This window comes from Eptatretus burgeri, chromosome 16 (genome assembly GCF_056783735.1).
Source record: "Eptatretus burgeri isolate ZD-2024b chromosome 16, Ebu_testis_v1, whole genome shotgun sequence".
Lineage (NCBI taxonomy): Eukaryota > Metazoa > Chordata > Myxini > Myxiniformes > Myxinidae > Eptatretus > Eptatretus burgeri.
Window position 1 is genome coordinate 39,592,838 of NC_140976.1, and position 23,737 is coordinate 39,616,574.

At 45.8% G+C, this 23,737-nt stretch overlaps 2 protein-coding genes across 5 annotated transcripts in view; both read right to left on the reverse strand.

Annotated features, from left to right (window-relative positions):
* LOC147010895 (cell cycle checkpoint control protein RAD9A-like) overlaps positions 1–14,866 on the reverse strand; it is a 33,098-nt gene extending 18,232 nt beyond the window's left edge. Inside the window, exons 1-3 of one of the 4 annotated variants that reach the window (XM_085858658.1) lie at positions 14,676–14,866; positions 14,499–14,569; positions 14,228–14,386 (exon numbers count right to left, since the gene is read on the reverse strand). In XM_085858658.1, the coding sequence (XP_085714784.1) occupies positions 14,228–14,386; positions 14,499–14,569; positions 14,676–14,745 (300 nt within the window). In that variant the 5' untranslated portion in view covers positions 14,746–14,866. The remainder of the gene's footprint in view (positions 1–14,227; positions 14,387–14,498; positions 14,570–14,675) is intronic. The other 3 variants (XM_085858657.1, XM_085858656.1, XM_085858659.1) reach the window with 3 other exon arrangements.
* A 5,753-nt stretch (positions 14,867–20,619) lies between these two features.
* EIF4H (eukaryotic translation initiation factor 4H) overlaps positions 20,620–23,737 on the reverse strand; it is a 38,877-nt gene continuing 35,759 nt past the window's right edge. Inside the window, exons 7-8 of the mRNA XM_085858660.1 lie at positions 22,432–22,605; positions 20,620–22,272 (exon numbers count right to left, since the gene is read on the reverse strand). Coding sequence (XP_085714786.1) covers positions 22,142–22,272; positions 22,432–22,605 — 305 coding nt within the window. The 3' untranslated portion in view covers positions 20,620–22,141. The remainder of the gene's footprint in view (positions 22,273–22,431; positions 22,606–23,737) is intronic.

Consider the following 23,737-nt stretch of genomic DNA (forward strand, 5'->3'; position numbering starts at 1 on the left):
GTGGTTTGGTGCACTATGTAGGCGATCCTAATTCGTATGCGTGAATATTTTCCCGCCTGCAGAAGCTGTCAGTCGCCGACAGACCGCCGATGAGTGAGGAAGTGTAAGTGAGCGCCGTCAGATTTTCGTTTTTGACAAAATGACGGAAAAAACTTGAACAACGCTACTGCATCAAATTTTGTGTAAAGCTTGGCAATTCCCAAGTGGAAACGATCGGCAAGATTCAACAGGCCTTCAGGAACGAAGCAATGGGCACCACACAGATAAAAGAGTGGTACAACCGCTTCAAAAGATGGTCGCACGTCAGTGGAAAGTGAAGCACGTTCTGGTAGGCCCTCAACATCCCAAAATGAGATCGTCATTGACCAAGTGAGGACCCTGCTGATGCAGGATCGTCGAATCACGATCAGAGAACTTGCAGACGAGGCGGGTGCCAGCATTAGATCCGTTCTTTCCATTGTGACTGAGGATTTGGGCTTAAGGAGAATCTCAGCGAAGTTCGTGCCAAAGCTGCTAACGATCGAGCAGAAGCAACTCCGTTTGGAGATCGCACAGGACATGCTGGAGACTGTGAACAGCGATCCCAACTTCTTCAACACAGTAATCACTGGCGATGAGACCACAGTGATCCGTCATTTTATCAAAAAGGAAAATCCGACGGCACTCACTTACACTTCCTCACTCATCGGCGGTCTGTCGGTGACTGACAACTTCTGCAGGCGGGAAAACATTCATGCATACGAATTAGGATCGCCTACATACGTGCACCAAACCACACCTCCCTAGATTCATTTGTTTACGCACTTTTTGAACACACCTCGTATATATATATATATATATATATATATATATATATATATATATATATATATATATATATATATATATATATATATATATATATATATATATATATATATATTGTTGCAGATCCGGGGTGGCGGGAATCTGACCCGGTCCCAGGTGCCAGCCTCGCCACCGCCGTCTCCGGGAGTCTATAACGCCGGCCGGCTCGGCACAGGCCTCAGTTCACGCGTCTTCAATCGCGATACCAACGTAATCCTGTACCTTACCAGTTGGGGAGATGGAACCCCTCGTTACAGACTGACTTTGTCAGAGACCGAGCGGAGTCTACCAGTCTGTAACCACTTTTTGGGTTTATATGCCGATCGAACGCATCGTTCCTCGATGCGACACGCATTAATCCATAGCGGCAACTGCATACGAATTAACCAGAATTATTGGGGACATCAGGGATCAAAACACAAGCAATATACACGACAATGGTTTTTATTAACAATCAACCCGTTCTTAGGGGGCTGTCACACCTTGACATTTTAGCCAGCGTATGGCAAGGTATCAAAATGTATGTACAACGCTGGCGTACGCTAAACTATTGATGTTTTTTTTTAAGTTTTGGGTATATAATAACGTGTTGGACGTATGCATAACGTATTAGTAACGTACACAGAACGTTTCAATCACATATAGATAACTTATACCAACGAATGCTGAGCGTGTTGTCGGCGTTCACAACCTATGCCCAACGATAGTCTAACTTATGCATAGCGCGGCAGCGTATTGCCGACGATCACGTGGCGTAGGCTATTAATAGGCTGCGGCTCGACGATTCAAATCATAACCGCACTAGACATCGAAGTTTCAAGCCGGTCACACCTTGACGTTCCAGCCAGCGTATGCCGACGTATGAAAAATTTGCCGAACCAAGCTGGCACACGTCGAATATGTTATGGGTAAGTTTTGTATACGTTAAGAGCATGCTGGCATACGTCGTAGTACGCTGGCATACGTCGTCATACGTCGAGAAATTTTCAGCATGTTGAAAATATTCTCGACGTACGACACACGTTCCGCATACGCTGGCCATGAGTTGTAGGCACGTTACGCGATCGTTGACACACGTCGACACACGTTACTCATAAGTTGAAACACGTCAAAGTAATGGTTAGCGTCAGGGTTCCAGACTCCCTGTTTTGTTTTGTTTTTTTTCTTCGGTATGACGGTGATGTTGACACTTCGATTTCTAGTGCGGTTATGATTTAAATCATTGAGCGGCAGCCTATTAATTATATTATATTATATTATAACCCCACTAGAAATCGAAGTGTCAACATCACCGTCATACCGAAGAAAAAATAAACCAATCTTGCCAAAAGGTGACCACGTGTGACTTCTTTAAGGTCACACTGCGGTGAACAGAGCTGCTATCCACCAGGAGCGACTCCTTGAGGAATATCTGCCTACGAGAGATTCCGATGAGAATCGTTCTACAGAGTAACCATGAAAAATATGTGTTTGCCTCATAACGTCACCAAATGACGTCATAATGTCTCAAGCTTGACATATCTAGAAAGCACTCATTGAGGTGTTCAATTTGAGGTACTACACGATATGGTTCCTAAAACTTGAAAATTTGACCTTGGGGTCAAATATGTTTGACCTCAGGCGCTAACCATGAAGGTCAAGGCCAATCGCCACCAAAAATGAATCAGCTGAGCACCAGACCATATACTACATTCCCATAAAGTTTGGAGACGATTCGATTAAAATTACTCAAAAAATAAGGGTTTCATCGACTCCCCCGATTTGCGACAAAGTGACCTTGACCTTTGACCTTGACCTTCAAAATTTTATGCACTGAAAGGGACCTCTATAGGCCTCTGATATGCGAAGTTACAAAAATTTCCAATGATAACTGTGCTCTGCAGAGTGATTTATACGTGATTACAGACAAAAAAAAAAAAAAAACATGAAGGTCAAGGCCAATCGCCACCAAAAATTAATCAGCTGAGTGCCAGACCATGAACTATATTCCCATGAAATTTGAAGACTATCCGATCAAAATTAGTCAAAAAATAAGGGTTTTGTCGACTCCTCTGATTTGCGACAAAGTGACCTTGACCTTCAAAATTTTGTGCGCTGAAAGGGACCTCTATAGGCCTCTGATATGCGAAGTTACAAAAATTTCCAATGATAACTGTGCTCTGCAGAATTTTTTTATACGTGATTACAGACAAACAAAAAAAACAAAAATAAAAAAAACATACAAGCTGACCAACATATCTTGCAAAAACTTCGTTTTGGCAAGATAAAAAAAAAGAAAAGAAAAAAACCAGCGAGTCTGGAACACTGACGCCAACCATTACCTTGATGTGTTTCGACTTATGAGTAACGTACAAGTAACGCATGTCGACGTGTGTCAACCATCGCGTAACATGCCTACAACTTGTTACTCATAGGTTAGAAATAAGTTTCGGGTACGCTAATCATTACCTTGACGTGTTTCGACTTATGAGTAACTTACAAGTAACGTGTGTCGACGTGTGTCAACAATCGCGTAACGTGCCTACAACTTATGGCCAGCGTTATGCGGAACATGTGAGTCATACGCTGGCATACGTCAAAAAATTTCAAGCATGGAAAATTTGTCTAACAGCTTGGTGTACTACGACGTATGCCAGCGTGCTCTTAACGTATACAAACTTACCCATAACGTATTAGATGTGTGCCAGCGTTTTAGCCAAATTTTTCATACGTCAGGCATACGCTGGCTCAATCGTCAAGGTGTGACAGGGCCTTTAACTCGGGGACCACGGCTGAAGGTTGAGGGGATTCTACGAAATATGCCTAATACAACACGTTCAAACAAACACCATGCATGCACACAGAGTACTTGGTGATGGCTCATGGACGAGAGGACCGTGTCCAAAAGCACGAATGTCGCTCGTAACAAACAAGCGGGTGTCCATGGATTCAAACTCCCGCTCGAACGTCCCGCACGGCAAGTAATCGCGGCGCAGCAACTCCCATTGCCTCTTGTTAATCACCACGTGCGCACTTTCTCCTCAGCGCGTTCTGGCTCCGCGCAACGTCGACGATGCGATATCGCCGATCTCTCTCCAGGTTCAGCACATGAATCCCGGCCTGGCCTGTTCTCCATACAAGGCCCAAGTCGAGGTCCGAGTTCCACAGGCGGATCGGCAAACGTGACGAGCCGTGAGGTGAGCAAGGACCCTCCGACGGTCCGGCGTCTCCTCTCCGGCCTTCCCGCCTCACGCTTCGTCCCCTCAGTTCCTCTGTCGGTCGAATCACCGACGTGCAGGTCGGTTCAGCATCTCTCGCTTCGACACACGTCGCGCCTCGAGAGCGGCTGTTTTCACACCCCGATCTTTTGTTTCTCCTCTTCCCTTTCGTTCGGCAACTCTCTCTTCCAACTGAGAACTCCTTTTTCCTTTTTACCAACCCCCTCTCCAGGCGACTCAGTGACGAAAGGCTCCGACCCTTCGCGTCACTTCCTGTCTAGGCCACACCTCTCTCACTAGGCCACACCCCTTCGTGTCACTGACTAGGTGGGGCCTATCCGGGATGAGGAAGTAACAAGAGCGATCTCTCGTTTCACCACCGTATGAACACAAAACAGTCTGTTACACCTCCCAACACACACACATATCGTCCCTAATACCAAACAACCTATCTATACTTGAATTTAATGGGGGATCTGAGTTAATCCTATATTTAGTATTCCCATCAAGGGCCATTTCCGTAACACCACCCCCACCTTTCTCCCGAGGCTCTCCGAGCCTCCATCTGGGGCAGCCCACGGCAATGGCCCTGTCTAACGTAGAGCACAGATCTCCCATTTACTCTAACCCACAACATGGGAAGCACTTAACTCCAAAAATCAAAGTGTCAGTAAGATTGGCATGTCCCTATCCTAGTGTGTCAGGTCACCAATCTAACAAACAAATTTACACTTTATGCACGTTACTTAACATTCTAATTATGGATTTGAACAGGAGGGCATTCAATTTTACTTTTAACACCAATATTTGCATAGGAGGATAACATTCAAAGGTTCCAAGTTCTTTCACGTGTTCGCTCCTTCATGCCCCCTCCCGGCAGTATTGTCCATTCACCCCTGAGGGTTTCCTCACTTCGTGGCCTTATCGGCCTCTCACCAGGTGAGTTCGGTCGGCCCAGTGGCCTAATCTCACAGAGTTCTTTGGCTCACTGAGCCCACAAAATGACATGAATCTTCGGCCGCAACTCCCACAAAAGCACTTTGGCCTCCAAGGCCCACAAAAATGCTTCGGCCCATATGGCCTACTCACAAGCAGCAGCAGGCAACAAGCCCTGCATTGGACAGCAGGTGACACAGCAATGGTGGCATGGTGATATCGATGGTAAACAAATGCAGTTCGGAGGCATTCTTGAGGACGCAATTGGGTGTGATGACTTCAGACCAGTTGAGTTGGAGTGTGCCCTTAACCTTCCTTGCCTGACTTGTTTTGGTTAAGTTCTCTCTTTTTTTTTTTCTTTCACAGACAGGATGGTGTGTTTCTTACTCAATTGTTATCTTCGTGGATGTGTACTCATGACATACTGGTGGCCTATCTGGCACTTGGAGAGGGTGACCCAGCCTGGCCCTTGCCAACAATTTCCCCCATCAACACTACTCGTACCAGGTGTCACACATGAATGGTGCGGAGGAGAGTCCATCGAACCGAACCATTTACTTTTAGTTCTAGACAATGCAACAAACCCTGCTATGGCTAGAATGATCCTAATGACCCATTTTTTTCCAACCTGGCACACTGTTCCATTCTATTAAATCTGGGCAAGGCCCTTCTTTGTCTTTTTCCATTTAGTGGTGCTAGGCATAACTCGCTGGCTGGGGAGTGTGAATACTACTAGGCCTCTTTGCCTGCTTCCAATCGGGGGTGGAGGACACCCAGCGACCTCGGGGTTCACCTGAGCGTGCTTCTGGTGCTCCTAACTAAGGAGTGGCTCTCTCTAGCCCCCATACTGTGCTCTCATAGCACCCATACTGTGCTCTCATAGCACTGAACCTACCGTGCTCTCCTGGCACTGAACCCTACGGTGCTCTCCTGGCACCTCTGACAGCCTTCACCTGCCAGGAACCCCCAAAGCCCTGCTGCCCTGTTTCCCGACTCAACAACTTCCCATACCATGTCACACTACCAACCAGTATCCCCATACCTTGGCCTGCACCTACCCCTCGCAGTCCACCTGCACAATGGAACAGCAGCCAGAATCAATGTCGAATCCTCGAAGTCCCCCTAACCTACACTAACTTGGTTAAGAGACTCCTACTGACAGGGTACGTTGTTCGCACTCACTCTCCTCATCTGCACAATCACGCCATTAACCAAAACACTTTAGTCATTCATTCCACAGTGCCGCACACCCAGTCCACATCACCATCCAACACCTTTCATGTTTATGTGAAAACAACAACACACCAGTCCCTCAGATACCACTTGGTCATCAAATTTAACTGGTACACTTTTTCATCAAACCCCCATTAATTTGTCACTATGTCCGTCATCTGTTGGCCTCCTCCATACTGCCCGAATCGATTATTTCCAACAGTTTAAACCAGACATCAAAATCTCTTCACCAGTCCCATGAACCTCTGCATGGTTCTAACCAGGCAATTCAATCCTTCCCTCAAACAAGCCACTCTTTGTCATCCACTTGTTTCAGGTGTGTTTAACGCTCTGTCTGTAATGTCTCCACCACTTTTTTTAATAATCACCCAAATCTACTCATGCCACTCATGCTTTCTGTCATCTCTCAATTTGCAATCACTTTCGGTACAATTTCCAATCAAAATTTTCACATCCCCATATGGCCTGTTTCTTTGGCTCATGGTAAGGGGGGTGAGGGAACGAATCCCTCATTTCCCATTACATGACCCCGCCGCCTTTCCACCACGGCTCAAAGGGGTCACGCCTCAATGGGGGCTGTGATCTACCCCCTCCTTTTCTCCAGGGTTCGCGGAAGTCAGGCAAACCCCAATCGGTGGAACGGCCTCCCCCTCTTCTCCAGGGTTCACGGAAGTCAGGTAAATCCCAATCGGTGGAATGGCCTCCTCCTCTTCTCCAGGGCTCACGGAAATCAGGTAAACCCCAACCGGTGGAATGGCCTCCCCCTCTTCTCCATAACTCCCTGAAGACAGATAAACCCCACTCAGCCAGCCAAACCACTCATGTGCTCAGAACGGTCTGAAGACCAAGTGACACAAGCCAGTGCCGCCTGCCACTCATCTGCGCTCTACCCAAAAGTTCCTGTGAGGCTGATAGAGAAATTAAAATCCAATTTCTGAATTGGATTTCTAAAATCCAATCTAAAACTGCTCCTGGATGCAGCACCTCCAACTCTGTAAGAACCCTCGCGGAGCTGTCCATTATGGTTTCCGTCCCCTGGCTCAAATTCTGTCCTGGTGGCATTTCAATTTCCCCTTGCACCTCCAACCTATTTCCTCTGTCACCACTCATTCCACGCTCAGGACTCCCACACACAGCAGGCTGCACACAGTTATGTGTTGACATTCCACACCTTCAACCTTGCCTGTGTACTGACCAACTGCCTCGCACTCCAGGGCAACATTCTCGACCGCCAGGTGAATACCCACACACACTTCGGCCTCGGCAGCACATACTGGTGCTGTACTCTGGACTGTGGGCTCACAGCATTCGTTCACAGGCACTCCACACACACACACACACACACACACACACACACACACACACACACACACACACACACACACACACACACACACACACACACACACACACACACACACACGGGTCACACATATGTGCACCCCATCGGACAGAGTCTCTTCATTAAAGTAAAATTCAATTTCTACCTTAAGCTCCTCGTCCGCACCATGTATGCATGTGCCCACGTACCTGCTTCGTTCCAGAGTCACCTCTGTCCGGTCGCTTCTCTCCAGCAGGTTACTCATCATTGATTCGCCACACTCCTCCAGGGCTGTCAGCTCCACATGCTGGACCTGCTCAAAATGTATTTCATTCGTCAACAACCCCGCATGCTCCCTCAATGTCTCCTTCACCAGAGTTTGCTCTAATTGTTGTTTCATCCGACGAGTGATGTCAATCAAGCCCCGCACCACAAACATTACTCCCTGTGGTGATATCACACATCCCACATTATTGTGCTGTTCTACTTCCTGGCTCCATTTTCTTTCCCATTCGAGTCGTTCTTCCTCTCCGAGCCTTTTGAGTTGTTCATTATCTTTCCGGAGTTTTTCCATCTCCATGGACTCCAATTTTGCTCTCTCCTTGAGTTGGTTAATTTCCATCTCATATTGTTTTTGTTTTCTACCCCACCGTCTCTCATGTTCTTCATTCTGCAATCTCATAGTTTCTTTCAATTGGCTTATTTCCTTTTCCCGTTTCATTCGTCGTTCTTTCACGATCTCCGCGTACTTCAACCTTGCTTTCTCCTTTAGTTGTTCTTGTCCTTCCTCGTTTCATTCCTTGTTCTTTTTGTTTCTCATCCCACTGTCTCTCTTGTTCTTCCTTCTCCAATCTCATCGCTTCTCTCAATTGGTTGATCTCCCTTTCCTGCTTCATTTCTTGTTCTTTTTGTTTCTTATCCCACTGTTTCTCATGTTCTTCATTCTCTAATTTCATCGATTCCTTCATTTTGCTGATTTCCTTTTCCTGCTTCATTCGTTGTTCTCCCAACATCGCGTACTCGAACCTTGCTTTCTCCTTTAGCTGATCAACCTCAAATTCATGTTCTTTTTGTTTCTTATTCTTCATTCTCCAATTGGCTGATCTCCCTTTCCTGTTTCATTCGTTGTTCTTTCACTTCTCTTTCTTGTATCTCATTCTTTAGTCTTGCTTTGGCTTCTTGCTGTTCGATCTGCACAGTGTGGTTCCTTAACATTTCATTCTTCGTTCTCTTTCTTTCCTCCCTTAACATCCTCAGTTCGTTTTGTAATTCCCTCTCTCTGTTTTGGTGTTTCTGTAATTCAGAAGCTTTTTTCCATAATTCCTTGACCATCTCCACCTCCCTTCCTCAATTCGTCCGTTCTCTTACCGTATTCCTTGAGGTGTTCCTGATATTCCTTTTCTTTTTCTATCTTCCGTTCTAGGCTTTCTCTTTCCTGATTGCCTGTTCTTACCTCTTCCTTCAGTTGTCTCAATTCCAAATAGTGTTCCCGTTTTTCCTTTTCTAGCTTTGTTTTCCATTCTTCTTCCAAGTTCTCCCTATCCTGGGATTTACTAATTTGCTCCTCTATTTTTTTGTTCAGTTTGCTCTTCTCTTGTTCCAACTTATGGGTACTCCCCTCTACTTTCTTCATTTCTTCCTGTAGTTGTTTTGAACTGTCTTGACTTTTCCAACAAATCTTCCTACCTTTGCTCCAAAGATTTCTCTCCTCTTTTTATCTTCTGTTCTAGGCTTTCTCTTATCTGATTGCCTGATCTTACCTCTTCCTTCAGTAGTTCCAATTGCAAATTGTGTTTCCGTTTTTCCTCTTCCAGCTTTGTTTCCCATTCTTCCTCCAAGTTCTTCCTATTCCGGGAATTACTAATTTGCTCCTCCTCTTTTCTTTTATTCAGTTCGCTCGCCTTTTGTAACAAAAACCCACACAACCAATCTACTTGTGTCGTTTCCTTATGCAGTTCCTCGACTGTGCTGGCTAAGTTCTCTTCCAGCTCCTGAACTTGTTACTGTGCATCGGCCAATGGTTGTGCTTCCGTGTGCACATAATCCTCATGAACCCAATCTGTGTTGGCCAAGTCCTTTTCCAGCCCCCGAATTCGTTCCTGTTCCTCGTCCAATTGTTGTGACTCCCCATGCACACAATCCTCCTGAACCTCGTCTGCGCGCCGCTGTGCCTCGTCCAATTCAATCTGCTATTCCTCAATATAGTCATCAGCACACCTCCACTGGTCCAAGGCATCCGACAATCGTCCATGAAGCTCATCAATGTATGCGTTGGCGTCCTCATTCGTCTGCCCCGGCGTACACCGTCTGCCCCGGCGTATACCGTGTCAATGCGGCCTGAACCGGTGGGCGGGAGCGTTTCCTTCATGCCTTGCGGCTCGCTGCGCTATAATTAGCCCTCTCTCGCTCGTGTCGCGCTGAGATGGAGCCGCGCCGCCATTTTGAGAGTCCATTTTCTTTATAATTTGCAAGTTTTTCCTCCGATCCGCTCAAGCATAAAATCAAATCCAATTTGGGCCGTTTTTTTTTTTTGTACTCAATGTCCGGGGTGCGAAATGCACGACAGATCCAAATATCCCGCTCCTGATGACAGTTGTTGCGAATCCGGGGTGGCGGGAATCTGACCCGGTCCGAGGTGCCAGCCTCGCCACCGCCGTCTCCGGGAGTCTATAACGCCGGCCGGCTCGGCACAGGCCTCGGGTCACGCGTCTTCAATCGCGATACCAACGTAATCCTGTACCTTACCAGTTAGGGAGATAGAACCCCGAGTTACAGACTGGCTTTGTCAGAAACCGAGCGGAGTCTACCAGTCTGTAACCACTTTTTGGTTTTATATGCCAATCAAACGGATCGTTCCTCGACGAGACACGCAATAATCCGTAGCGGCAACTGCATACGAATTAACTAGATTTATTGGGGACATCAGGGATCACAACACAAGCAATATACATGACAATGGTTTTATTAACAATCAACCCGTTCTTCACTAGGGGACCACGGCTAAAGGTTGAGGGGATTCTACGAAATATGCCTTATACAACACGTTCAAACAAACAGCATGCATGCACACAGAGTACTTGGTGATGGCTCATGGACGAGAGGACTGTGTCCAAAAGCACAAATGTCGCTCGTAACAAACAAGCGGGTGTCCATGGATTCAAACTCCCGCTCGAACGTCCCGCATGGCAAGTAATCGCGGCGCAGCAACTCCCGTTGCCTCTTGTTAGTCACCGCGTGCGCACTTTCACTCAGCGCGTTCTGGCTCCGAACAACGTCGACGATGCGAGATCGCCAATCTCTCTCCAGGGTTTAGCACACGAATCCCAGCCTAGCCTGTTCTCCATACAAGGCCCAAGTCGAGGTCCGAGTTCCACAGGCGGAATGGCAAACGTGACGAGCCGTGAGGTGAGCAAGGACCATCCGAAGGTCCGGCGTCTCCTCTCCGGCCTTCCCGCCTCGAAGCCCGACTCCCGCTTTGTCCCCTCAGTTCCTCTCTGTCGAATCACCGACGTGCAGGTCAGTTCAGCGTCTCTCCCTTCGACACACATCGCGTCTCGAGAGCGGCTGTTTTCACACCCCGATATTGTTTCTCCTCTTCCCTTTCGTTTGGCAACTGTCTCTTCCAACTGAGAACTCCTTTTTCCTTTCGTTTCCTTTTTACCAACCCCTCTCCATGCGACTCAGTGACCAAAGGCTCCGCCCCTTCACGTCACTTCCTGTCCAGGCCACACCTCTCTCCCTACGCCACACCCCTTCGAGTCACTGACTGGGTGGGACCTATCCCGGATGAGGAAGTAACAAGAGCGATCTCTCGTTTCACCACCGTATGAACACAAAACAGTCTGTTACACCTCCTGACACACACATATCGTCCCTTATACCAAACAACCTTTTTTCTTTCTCCCTATTACTTTCAATTTCTATCCTCCCCACTTTCCTAACATCCCCCATTCTCCCAACTAATCTCTCTATCTCATATCTCAAAAAAAAGAAAAAAAAACAAACAAAAAAAAACAACAACAACAACAACACGCTAACCTTCTCCCGATTCTACTTCTTCTTCTTCCTCAGATCTTCCTCCTCGATTTTTTTCCACAACACTTCCATGACCTAATCTGTTGAAAACTCTCTCAAACATTAATAATAATAACAAAAACGATCTTATAATGCTTCATCTTCCTCTCTCACACATGTGGCACTCTTGACATCCCCCTCAAAGTTGCCCCCCCCTCTCATCCACCAAGCTGCCTCCCTCCAGCTGCCTCCCAAAACAGATCGCTGCAACAACAGTCCAATCAGCCTTCTCCCAATCATCATCGCTTCAGACATTAAATCCTTCCTCTTCTCCAATGGCTTGATTTCCGATCATCAATTTGGTTTCAGACCAGGTCACTCTACCCTGGATATGCTGCTTCTGCTCTCCCATCAATGGATGGAGGTCCTCGATGCCAGACAGTGCCACACACATGTGGCACTCTTGACTGTTTCATAATGCACTACTCTTCTGCTATTTTAACAGACTGCTCTCATTTCGACCTCTCCTTCATTCCTTGCCTAAAAAAAATCGAACTGTCACAGTGCTTCTTCTCTCCATTCTCTGAATTCGCCTTAATTGCATCCATCAAGAATTGTGTTAAATCGCATCTCTGACCTAAAACTTTTTAAAACCCCAGTTTGCTATGAATGTTCGCTTTCCATCAACCATTCTTTTTTTCCAACTTCAGTGCAAACTCACCCTCCTCACCCCTCACTCTCACTCTCAAAGCAACCATCCCACTCTTCTCCCACCAAGCCTCCCTCTCACCTCTCTCAAAAATTCCCCCCTCATCTTTCTCCCACCTTTCATCCCCCTCAAAGTTGCCCCCCCCTCTCATCCACCAAGCTGCCTCCCTCCAGCTGCCTCCCAAAACAGATCGCTGCAACAACAGTCCAATCAGCCTTCTCCCAATCATCATCGCTTCAGACATTAAATCCTTCCTCTTCTCCAATGGCTTGATTTCCGATCATCAATTTGGTTTCAGACCAGGTCACTCTACCCTGGATATGCTGCTTCTGCTCTCCCATCAATGGATGGAGGTCCTCGATGCCAGACAGGAAATCCGAGCCGTATCCCTGGACATATCACATGCTTTTGACAGTCTGGCACCCTTCCCTACTCACCAAACTCTCTTCCCATGGTATCCAAGGCCATCTCCACTCATGGCTCACAGACTTCCTCTCCTGTCGTAGTCAACGTGTGGCCCTAAATGGAGTTCTTTCATCCCCTCTTCCTGTCCAGGCTGGAGTTCCTCAAGGTAGCATTCTGGGCCCTGTTCTTTTTCTGGTTTTCATCAATGATGTCTCCGACTCTCTGGAAAATCCTCTATATCTCTTTGCTGATGACTCCACCCTCTGCCGTACCATCTGTCATCCCTCAGACCGGCAAGCAGCAGCTTCTTCGCTCTCTGCAGATCTGGATAAAGTCACAAACTGGTCCAACACGTGGAACATGTCTTTCAATCCAGACAAATCTCACACTCTCACTATGTCTCTTCGAAAGGACCGTTTAGAAAACCCCCCCATCCACTTTCTCAACAATCCTCTGGAAGAAGTCTTTTCTTTCAAGCTTCTGGGTCTCACTATCTGCCATGACCTTTCCTGGGAAAGTCACATCTCCAACCTCGCCTCCAAAGCCAGTTGCCGACTGGGAATCCTCCGTCGTGCAAAGTCCTTCCTCGGCCCTCTTGAGCTCCTGACCACTTACAAAGCTTTTGTCCGTAGCATGATGGAGTACTGCTCTCCCCTCTGGGCTGGTGCTCCTGCCTCCCACCTTTCTCGGCTTCACGCTGTCGAAACCAGGGCATTTAGGATCATCGGCATCTCCCGCAATGAAGCTGAGTCTTTGGACTCTCACTCAATCACCGCAGGTTGGTCGGTGGTCTTTCTGTCTTCTACCCTCTCCTCTCCAGCCTTGCCCCCCTGCTCTCTCTGTGATTTGTCCCCACCACATTTCCACAGGGTGCTCAAGGTCCGCCAACAAACCCCTTCTGGTAAAACTACCAAAATCACGAATCACTACTCACCTTCACTCTTTCATTCCTCTTTTTTCCCGCCTTTGGAATAAACTCCCTCACTCTATTCTTTCCCATTCTTCCCTCCAGGCTTTCAAAACAGCTGTTCACCACCACCTCTTATCATCCCCCATCCAAATCCTCGATCTTTTCTACCCCCGATAATCCACCCAAGCCCACTTCCTTCAATTCCCGTTTTCCTTCCTGAAAGTCCCTGTAATGTCCATCTTCTCTTCCCCATGTTCCCTATCCCATCCCTCTCCCTTCCACAGATCTCCTAATGTGTCTGTTCCCCACTGTTTTGTCCCTCCCACTCCCGCCCCTCCTGTCTCATGCCCCCTTGCTGTGCGTTGTGTGTTCACTCTCATACGAGCCTCGACAAGGTATACAAAAGAAATAAAAAAAACTATCTATACATGAATTTAATGGGGGATCTGAGCTCATCCTATATTTAGTATTCCCATCAAGGGCCATTTCCGTAACAATAAACAATTTTATATATATATATATATATATATATATATATATATATATACATATATATACACACACACACATATATACACAGAAACACACACACACACACACACACACACACACACACACACACACACACACACACACACACACACACACACACACACCTTCATGTTGAGGCGGCAGTTAAATCCCTGATGTTGGTCTTGCTCGTCATCCTGATCATTGTTCTGTGTCGAATTCCATTCAAAGATTTGGAAGAACAGAGGAGAGAGGAGGAAACAGGCAAACGCGGAGCGTGAAGAGTTCACAGTGCGGAGCGAGAGCTGGAGGAACAACGTGTGAAAGGGAAGATCGAGTGTGTGAGAGATTGTTTAAAAACCTCCACATCATCATCATCATCATCATCATCATCAACATCATCTTCATCATACTCACCCCTTCTTTAAGCGACTCGAAATAGAGTTCGTCTCCAAACTTCGCCAATGAGTGCACCGCTCTCCCGAACACTGTTCGTATCGGACGGAAAACACACACATGCTCGTAAACACGTATTAATTACTGTAAACGATTCGATTGGGTATTTACACAAAACTTACTCACAAGTACCCGTACCTTTCACATTGCAGCCCGGAATGACCAACCTCATAACGGCACGGGTCGCGCCAACATCACCCGTCACCATCACGTCCAGCCATTGGTCGAATCAGCCGCAGCGTGTCGGAAGACGCGCTCCCATTGGCTAAGTGTTTCCTGAGGTAATTTTCGCGTCGTGATGCCGTGTTCGATGACGGAACTTTCGGAAACGAGGGGGGTTTCAGTACCCATGATGCAGTGCGCGGGCGCCATATTGGTTGGCAAGCCAAACAAGCCAGAAAAAGTAAACAACACCGAACACGGACAAATAATTAGCGTAACCATCCATTGCAGTGAGTCAGAATAACGAGATAAACATTCTCGATTGTGAAGGTGCTGATGCTGTCGTTGCCATGGAAGTGAATACAACCAGCACGGCGGCGCGCACGGAATTATGGGATAGCTCTGAAAACCCTCCATCCCCAACTCTGCCGAGCATTGTGAACGAAATATCTTGTCATTGAGATTCAAACGTTTTTTTGCGCAGGAAATCGTGAACGTTTGAACAAAGTAATTTGTTCCGTTCAAGTGTTTGAAAAACAAGCTCAAATGAGCTAAGATCCTCGTCCTCTTAATGATGACGTCATAAAAACGAATATGACGTCATTGTGATGCATCAGGTTTGCGATAAGTTATGTGCTAATGCCCGGCTTGATTCCCGCAAACAAAATTCAAACAGCTTGCCTAGTTTCGGAGATAATGGTCTGGGCGATTTCCATTTGCGGCAATATTATGACGTCAACTTTTTTTCTAGGAAGAATTTCCAAAATCGGAGATGGTTACTGCCTGCGCGTGGGCTTTCTGCATATACATGGCAAGTTCCACGAAGATCCGATGAAAACTCTGGGTTGTGAAACAAAAAATAGGAATGACGTCATAAATATTGATATGACGTCATAGTAATGTATCATATGTGCGGTAATTCATCTCTGCTAATGCCCTGTTCGATTCCCGCAAATAGAATTCAAAAAGCTTGCCTAGTTTCGGAGATAATTTTTTAGGAGATTCCCATTAGCGGAGATATTTTGACGTCATAACTTTTTTTTCTGGGAGGAATTTTCGAAATCGGAGATCGTTACTGTCTGCACAGGGTATTTTTACATATATATTCCAAGTTTCAGGAAGTTTCGATGAAAACTGAAGGCTGTGAAACAAAAAAGTCCAAAAGAAGATGAAGAACAACAACGTGAGTAAGACTGAGAGATCCTCCACGAGGATCTAAAAACCAGATCTCGTACCTTTGCAGAATAAAGATTGCAAGGAACTTTGACGCAGGATGAGGCCATTTGGTCCATGGTGCCGACGTGACATCAACAGCACGTTTAATTGATTGTCACATTGACAGACCTCTGACCTCCTCATGGCATCCACCTCTGCTCATCAAGCATTCAACACCAACACTCTTAAACTCTTGAGTTTACATGAGCTCCTCACAACTATTCCCTGAATTCAACTCCCTTTCTCCTCGACCACTACCCATCATGATGGTCTGGCAGGATAGGCTAGATCAAGTAAGAGGTACGCACACTCGCCTCAAAGCCATCTAACCTGGGTTCGAATCCCGACCCATCTATAAACCGTAAGCCCAGTGTTTCACAGCTTGGGTGCTTCATCAATGTGTGTGCTCCATCCCTCGGATGGACGTTAAACTGACCGCCCAAACGCCGACATGAGTTGGTGGATGTTAAAGATCCCACGTTGTCCCTCGAGACGAGTAGGCGAGCTATCACAGACACCCTGAACAAATTACAAATTCCTGTCTTAACCTTAATCGAAAGGCAGACCTGGCCAGCCAGTTCGTGAAAGACTTGGGCCAAGCTTTCCCCACCCAACGCCACCAGAAGGTGGGAATAATTGTGGCCGGGAAAGAAAAAGGATAGGCAAGAGTCCGAGACTGGAGGTACACTCCCCCTCTGAGCTGTCCAGCTGTAAGTTGCCGTACTGGTGTTTCGCACATAGAACGATCATGTTCCGTACCCCTGAAAAGGATGGTAAACTGGGTCCCGTCTGCCAGTAGTTATTGTTGGACATCAAAGATGCCACGGTTTCCTTTGGGAAGTCAAGTTATTAAATTCTTCCTCTAACCACCAGAGGGCACTGCGTCAGCGGCTCAGCCACAACGCCAGCAGACGGTCCCTTCAGATGGGTACCTGGAATGTCCTGTGCCAAAGAGAGGATGACCACCTGTCTCTATTATCATCTGAGCTCCAGCATTTGAACATCGGTATTGCAGCACTCTGAGATTGGAGACGGGATAGGAGTAAGATCATAACTGCAACAACTACCGAGGGGTGACCTGCCTTCAGTGCTGGGCAAGGTCTTTGCTCGGATAATTCTTGCTCGGGTTTGCCATCATCTGCTTGAGCACCAGTACCCAGAGCAGCCAGGCTTTACACCAAAGGTCAACGATTGACCCTATCCTTGCTCTTCGGGTCCTCACCGAATGCAGACGAGAGTTTCGGCAGGGGTTGCTCGTAGCCTATGTTGATCTCTGCAGTGTTCGATTCAGTAAATCGGTATGCCCTACCAAAACTGATCAACCTGATGTCTCAACTTCACTCTGGAATTGAGAGTGCTGTGAGGTGTGGTGGTACCATCTCTGACTTATTTCCAGTTGTGACTGGAGTTCATCAGAGGTTTATACTGCCCCCCACACTTTTCAGCACTTGTATGGACTGGATTCTGGGGAGGATGTCAGAGTAGTGTTTTGGGAGTGTCATTTGGGAGCATCGTTTGGGAGTGTCAAGATCTCTGACCTTGATTTTGCAGACGATACAGTCATCTTTGCGGAGACTAGATATCCTTTTGGAGGTCCTCGAGGTGCTGAATGAGGAGTCGGGGCTGATGGGATTACGGGTTTCCTGGGTCAAAACATCTTCCAATACCTTGTCGGTACCTGTTTGTGGTGAGAATGTTGAGGTCAGGCAGAGATTCACTTACCTTGGTAGTGATATTCATGTCTCCGCTGACTGTGAGCCAGAGGATCTTCGACATTTGTGTCGGGCCTGGGGAGTCGTGGATTCACTGGACCATGGGGTCGGTACCAATGCAGGATGAAAGTCCAAATCTTGAGGTCGATGGTGCTTCCAGTCTTGCTCTACGGATATGAGAGTTGGACTCTGACCAGGGATCTGAGAGAAAGACATAACTCATTTGGTACAAGGTCTCTTCGGAGAATCCATGGCTATCAGAATTTGTGTCCAACGAGCGATTGCTGAGAGAGACGCAGATGAAATTTGTAACCTGTGAGTTTCAGCTGTAGCTGTATGGACATGGGGCTCGTTTTCCTGACCCTGCTCACTAGATTCTCTCAGCACGGGAACCTCATGAGGGGAGGAAGCCAACGGTACGACTGCGTGCCTCATGGCTGCAGCAGGTTGATGATCATCTCAAAGAGAGGGGGATGGGCCAGGCATCTGCCTGGGGGATGGCCAGGAGGCCCTTGAAGTACCGGCGGAAAGTGGACGCAGCGACGTGATAATTGCATACTCCCATACCTGACCTGACTTGTTCGTTATGATAATTTCAGGTATCCTCTTCGTGCATCTACACAAAGCACATCCATTGGAATAAAGGGGATGTGCAATGATCCCTGGTACAGCCCCACTCTCACCTCACATCCTTGAGACTGCATTGTCCTCGCATCAGAGTACATTGACATTTCCAATATCCACCTCCCCATGGATCATTCAAAAAAAAAATTACCCCTTACAACTTTTATTAGTTAGGTTTGGGGTTTTTTTCCTGTTGATACTGTAGAAATGCTTCAAATTTATAACACAAAAATTAAAATCTGCAGTTTCCAATTACAGGACTCATATGTTTGAGCATTTTGTCAAAACAAGAATTGTTTTGCAATAAATTTAGTAACAATGTGAACATGTGACCATCCATCCATTGGGATCACACTCTGTGCAGAGCGTTGGTGCCGCAGAAGCAGTCTCCTTGGCTGTTGGGTACAATCCTGGACGGGTCGCCACTCCGACACAGGGTACCAGCAAGCTGGCACTCATTTTGCCGACCCAGGAAGGATGACAGGCAGAGTCAACCCCACCTGGTATTAATTCAACAGCCGAGTGGGATTTGAACTCAGGATCCTAGGATCCCAAGCCCACCACCCTAACCATGAAGCCAACACGAAGGCATGTGACCATGAAAAAGCCGATAATCACAACTTGTATGAACCCACGAACAAACACAAAATACTCGTACCTCAAAAAGGAGTGTTGTGGTTTACATAATTAATTAATCTTTCCTGAAACTAAAATAAATAAATAAATAAACAAATTCAAAGGAAAAACAAAATCCATTTCATTACACTCTCGCTCTTCCACAAGTCTTGGCTAAATACACAAAATAAGGGGGAGAAAAAAAAAACATAACGGCACTCGGTACAGCGCATACCTCCACCAGGCTCAACAGTACGTTTTATATCCCACTGATTGGCCGGATCTGGATTCGGACCTGAACCTGAAGCAAAATCGAATCGGCTTGTTCTCGTCACCGAACCAACTCATCCACAACCTTTTGAGATATCGTGCTCCATAGTTTTTGGCCCTATTTCTCAATGGAGAAGAATCACTTGAAAAATTGTCGTATCTCGATCCAGATCTTCACCGAAATCTAATCAGTTTGTCCTTGACCCACACCGAACCTATCCACCACGTTTTGTCAGAATCTCTCCATAACTTTTTGAGATATCCTGCTCACAGATAAACAAACAAACAAACTAATGAAATTGCTTGTTGAGCAAGGAATTGCCAGAATAACTTTGTCACATCTCCATGATCTCTGAAAAAACAAAACCTGGAAATCAATTTGGTTCTTATAAGTCGATAGTGCTACTGTTTAATGAGTTATAGCACTTAGTTTGGTCACGATCATAACTTGGAGGTCAATCAGACTTGAAATGGCATTTTTATCGCAATTTGAAAGTTTTGACCCGACCCCCCTGACATTCGACCCCCGACCGCTAAGAAGGGTGTTGGTGTAACATCCCAATGAGACATGGTTGGATGCAGTTTCGGAAGATGCACATTTTCGATTTGGTTTGAAGTCAATACGACCATTTTAGCGAACGTTATTGCGAAAATAAGAATTTCGGTTTTTCGGTGACCTTGACCTTTGACCTAGATTCACAAAAACGACAAGTGTCTAAGTTAGACCATGGCCGACGTCTGTACCCAGTTTGGTCATGATCGCTGAAACGGTGTGGCTGCTACAGCGTAAACAAACACACAAACAAACAGACAGACAGACACACACAACCAACATAATTGCCGAAATCCGAAGGATTCCGGCAATTAACAAACAGGGATGAAAACATCACCTCTGTCCATCTTTGGGAAAGATGCATCTTTGATGTCACAGGTCCATCTCTGAAAATGTTTATTTTTATTTTTAACTTTTAAAGGAAGTCTCCAGCTTTGAACATACTCATCCCATCAGAGTTGAAGTTTTCATTTCCCTTAAATGGTCTAGTTTTCAGGATCAAGAAGAAGAACGATGTCCACTCCAGCCTATCATTCTTATTAGCCTCATTCATTCACAGCATTGATACCGTGCATCTCCACGGTACTCTTTAATGTGGAAGTCCTTGACAGGCAATCACCACCATACTGTGCAGCCAATCGTCTGTAAACGTCAACAGGCTTGTTGTTGTAATCGATCAGAAATTTCACAACTCCTTGCCCTTCCAAGTTTTATCCCATTTTCCACCATATTGATTTTCAGCACATGCACGAAAGCAGGAAACGTGACATTGGCTATCGATTACAAACACCTAAAGCAAATTTGCAAGCACCAGCACACCGTATCTTTGACAAATAAAAATCCTGGTCAAACTTGAGCCATCCTCAACGATCCCTTTCAGCTAAACTTCATTGCCGAAGGCAGCCGTTCACACACGTGACATGCGAACACCTGGGTGTGGATTATTTATTTATTTTTTGGTGTAGGAGCTGCTGCAAGCCGCACAGCAATCGCACTCCTGTGATAGCAAGCAGTGAAACCTGGGGTCGAGGGATATCCGCGAACACCAGACACCCTGAAGGATTAGCAACGAGTCATGTGAATTTGGAAAAAAGTGCAGATTTCCAAACATGTAAACACATACACACACACACACACTCAATCATTTGAAACCGCCTTTCTTCCACTCCCATAAACAACACCCTCCCCCTCCTCCTCTCCCACAAAAAACACCGATGCAAGTAGCACTAACACAGCCTGAGGCTTTTAAAAAAAAAAAAAAAAAAAAAAAAAAAAAAACTTTATTTTTTTTTGCTCTCTCTCTCTCCATTCCAAATTCTTAAGTAAAACTGCTGGCACAAGTCATTTCCTAAAAAGCCCCTTTAGCACATTACAGCAGCACAGCGAGTAGAATGATGTACATACCAACGGCTCTACAAAGTGCCGAGGCTTCAGAAATGAAAACATGCTCATCCTGCCAAACCAATTCAGTGAAGATTAGAAAGATATGTAGCAAAATGTTGCAACCAGTGTCTGCAAACTGCAATCAACCCATTACACTTTGGGGGGAAGGGGGAAGGGAAAAAAAACACACTGTGTGCCATAAGTATCTAAGAAAGAAGGTATCTGTTGTTTTTGGCATTTTTTCCTCCTTGATTGACAAATCCTGTTTTGGGTGCTATGTATGAAGCCAACATGCAACAGTTTGAATAATCTGGAACCACAAATTCAAGGGTAAGGAAGCGTCTCAAGCCCCGATTCACGTAAAGCGAGAGTAACGCCAAAAGCATGCTCCCTAACACAGCGTCGAACCTCAAAGAAAGGAAACCCCTGGGTGGCAATAACTTCCAAAAAAAAAGAAAAAAAAATCTCCATAACCCGAGTGCAGTTTAAGAGCAACACCTTCGATGATGAAGCACGAATGGAAAGTGATGCAATGTGCAATATAATGGATTCTTTTAAAGGTGCCAATACAAATTTTAAAAAAAACCCTTCAGCCCTCTCTCTCCAGAAATACGTGGCTCACAAATAAAGACATGAGCAACAGGGATGGGGTTGGCACGTTTTTTTGGAAAGCGATGAAAAAAAAAAAAATCGGATGAGAATTCATTTAAAAAGTCAAAAGGTGATTGGTAAAGATTTAGTACTTCCCTCTTCAAAACTAAATATATCCAATTCATTAATTGTAAAAGTATAGGAAGAGGAGTGCTGGTTATGAGAAAGCAGGTACAAGGATGATGTAGAACAGGAAGAAATGGTAGCATGGGAAGGAGGAAATCAAGGAGCCTGTGTGTCTGTGTGAATGTTGTATGTGCTAGTTACAAATCTTGCTCAGGAATACATAAACTGTGATTAACAAAGGCATTTGGGAAGTTGTACAACAGCAGATGCTGCCGAAGCCCCCCACCCCTCCCCCATGCAGAGTGTTTGACAGTGTTCAGAGGTGCGGTGTACAGAGATGTGGTGAAGTCGCATCATTTATCGGCTTTTTCGTTACGAGGCTTCGCTCCACCAAAGATGGCCGAATTAGGGTTAGCCACCTGATTGACTGGAACGGACACTGTGCGGGGCTTCAGCTGCAAGCGTGGCCGCATGGCACGCTCCTCTGGAAAGAGAAATAAGAATGGTGACAAACTGGATTAAAAAATAATAATAATAATAATAATAATAATAATAATAATAAAGTATGGCAGAGACATACAAACGTTGGTGTGTGTCACGTTTGAAAGAGGATGACTAATGGGAGGGGGTGGCAAATTCTCACCGTCTGAAGGCTCGGGGAAATCGGACGATGCGGCACGAGGCAGCGGCGCATCTCGGAAACGGCCACTGAAACTAGCATCTCGGCGATCACTGCCACCACGGCCCCGTGAGCCACCTCCACCTCTTCCCCAGCCACCACCAAAACCACCACCACCAAACCCATCATCCCGCATTCCTTTGCATGCCAAAAATAAAATTGATAGTGCTTTATTAAAAATAAATAGTTAAATAAATAAATATGTGTTCAACTTGATCTACAGTCTACACAAATGCTGGAGTGCAAAAAGGAAAAAATAATAACAGGAAACATCTGATCTCTCGAGATGATGAAATGTGATGTTTCATGTGGAAGGAAATTTAATAGGTGGAAATATTTTTTTATTTTTTTTTCAACAGAACAGATTTTTAGAGAATCAATTGTGAAGTGCTACCAATAAACTCTAAACAAGTATCTAAGCACAGTGCCAATATAAAGTCTATACCCCCTTTCAAATTTTTCACCTTTTGATGCTTTATCACCTGGAATGAAATTTCATTAAATCAAACTTTTTCCACCTTTATTTATACATTGTTACCCACAACTTCCAAATGAAAAACAGATTCTAAACATTTTGGAAAATTAAATAAAAATACAAAACTAGAATATCTTGGTTAGAGAAGTGTCCACCCCCTGGAGATAATACTTGGTGGAAGCACCTTTGACAACAATTACAGCTGTGAGTCTGTTGGGATAGGTCTCTACCAACTTTGCACAGCTTCATTGGACAATATTTGTCCATTGTTCTGTGCAAATGTATTCAAGATCAGTCAAGTTGTGTGGGGAGCGTTGATGGACAGCAATCAAGTTGTGCCACAGATTATCGATTGGATTTTGGTAGGGGCTCTGACTTGGGCCACTCAAGGACATTTATCTTTCGATTCCTTAGCCACTCAAGTGTAGCTTTGGCTGTGTGCTCCAGGTCATTGTCATGCTGAAAGTTGAACTTTCATTCCAATTTTTAGCTTTCTTGCATAGGGCAGCAGGCTTTCCTCTTGGATTCTTCTGTATTTTGCTCCATCCATTTTCCTTTCTAACCTGACAAATGCCCCAGTCCCTGCTGATGAGAAACATCCCCATAACATGATGCTGCCACCACCAAGCTTCACAGTATGGATGGTGTTCTTTGGGTGATGTGCTGTGTTGGGTTTGCGCCAAACATAATGTTTTATATTTAGGCCAAAACGTTCAGTGTTGGTTTTGTCAGACCACAAAACGTTTTGCCACATGGCTTCAGAATTTCTGGAGTAGTTTTTTGCATTCCTCAAAT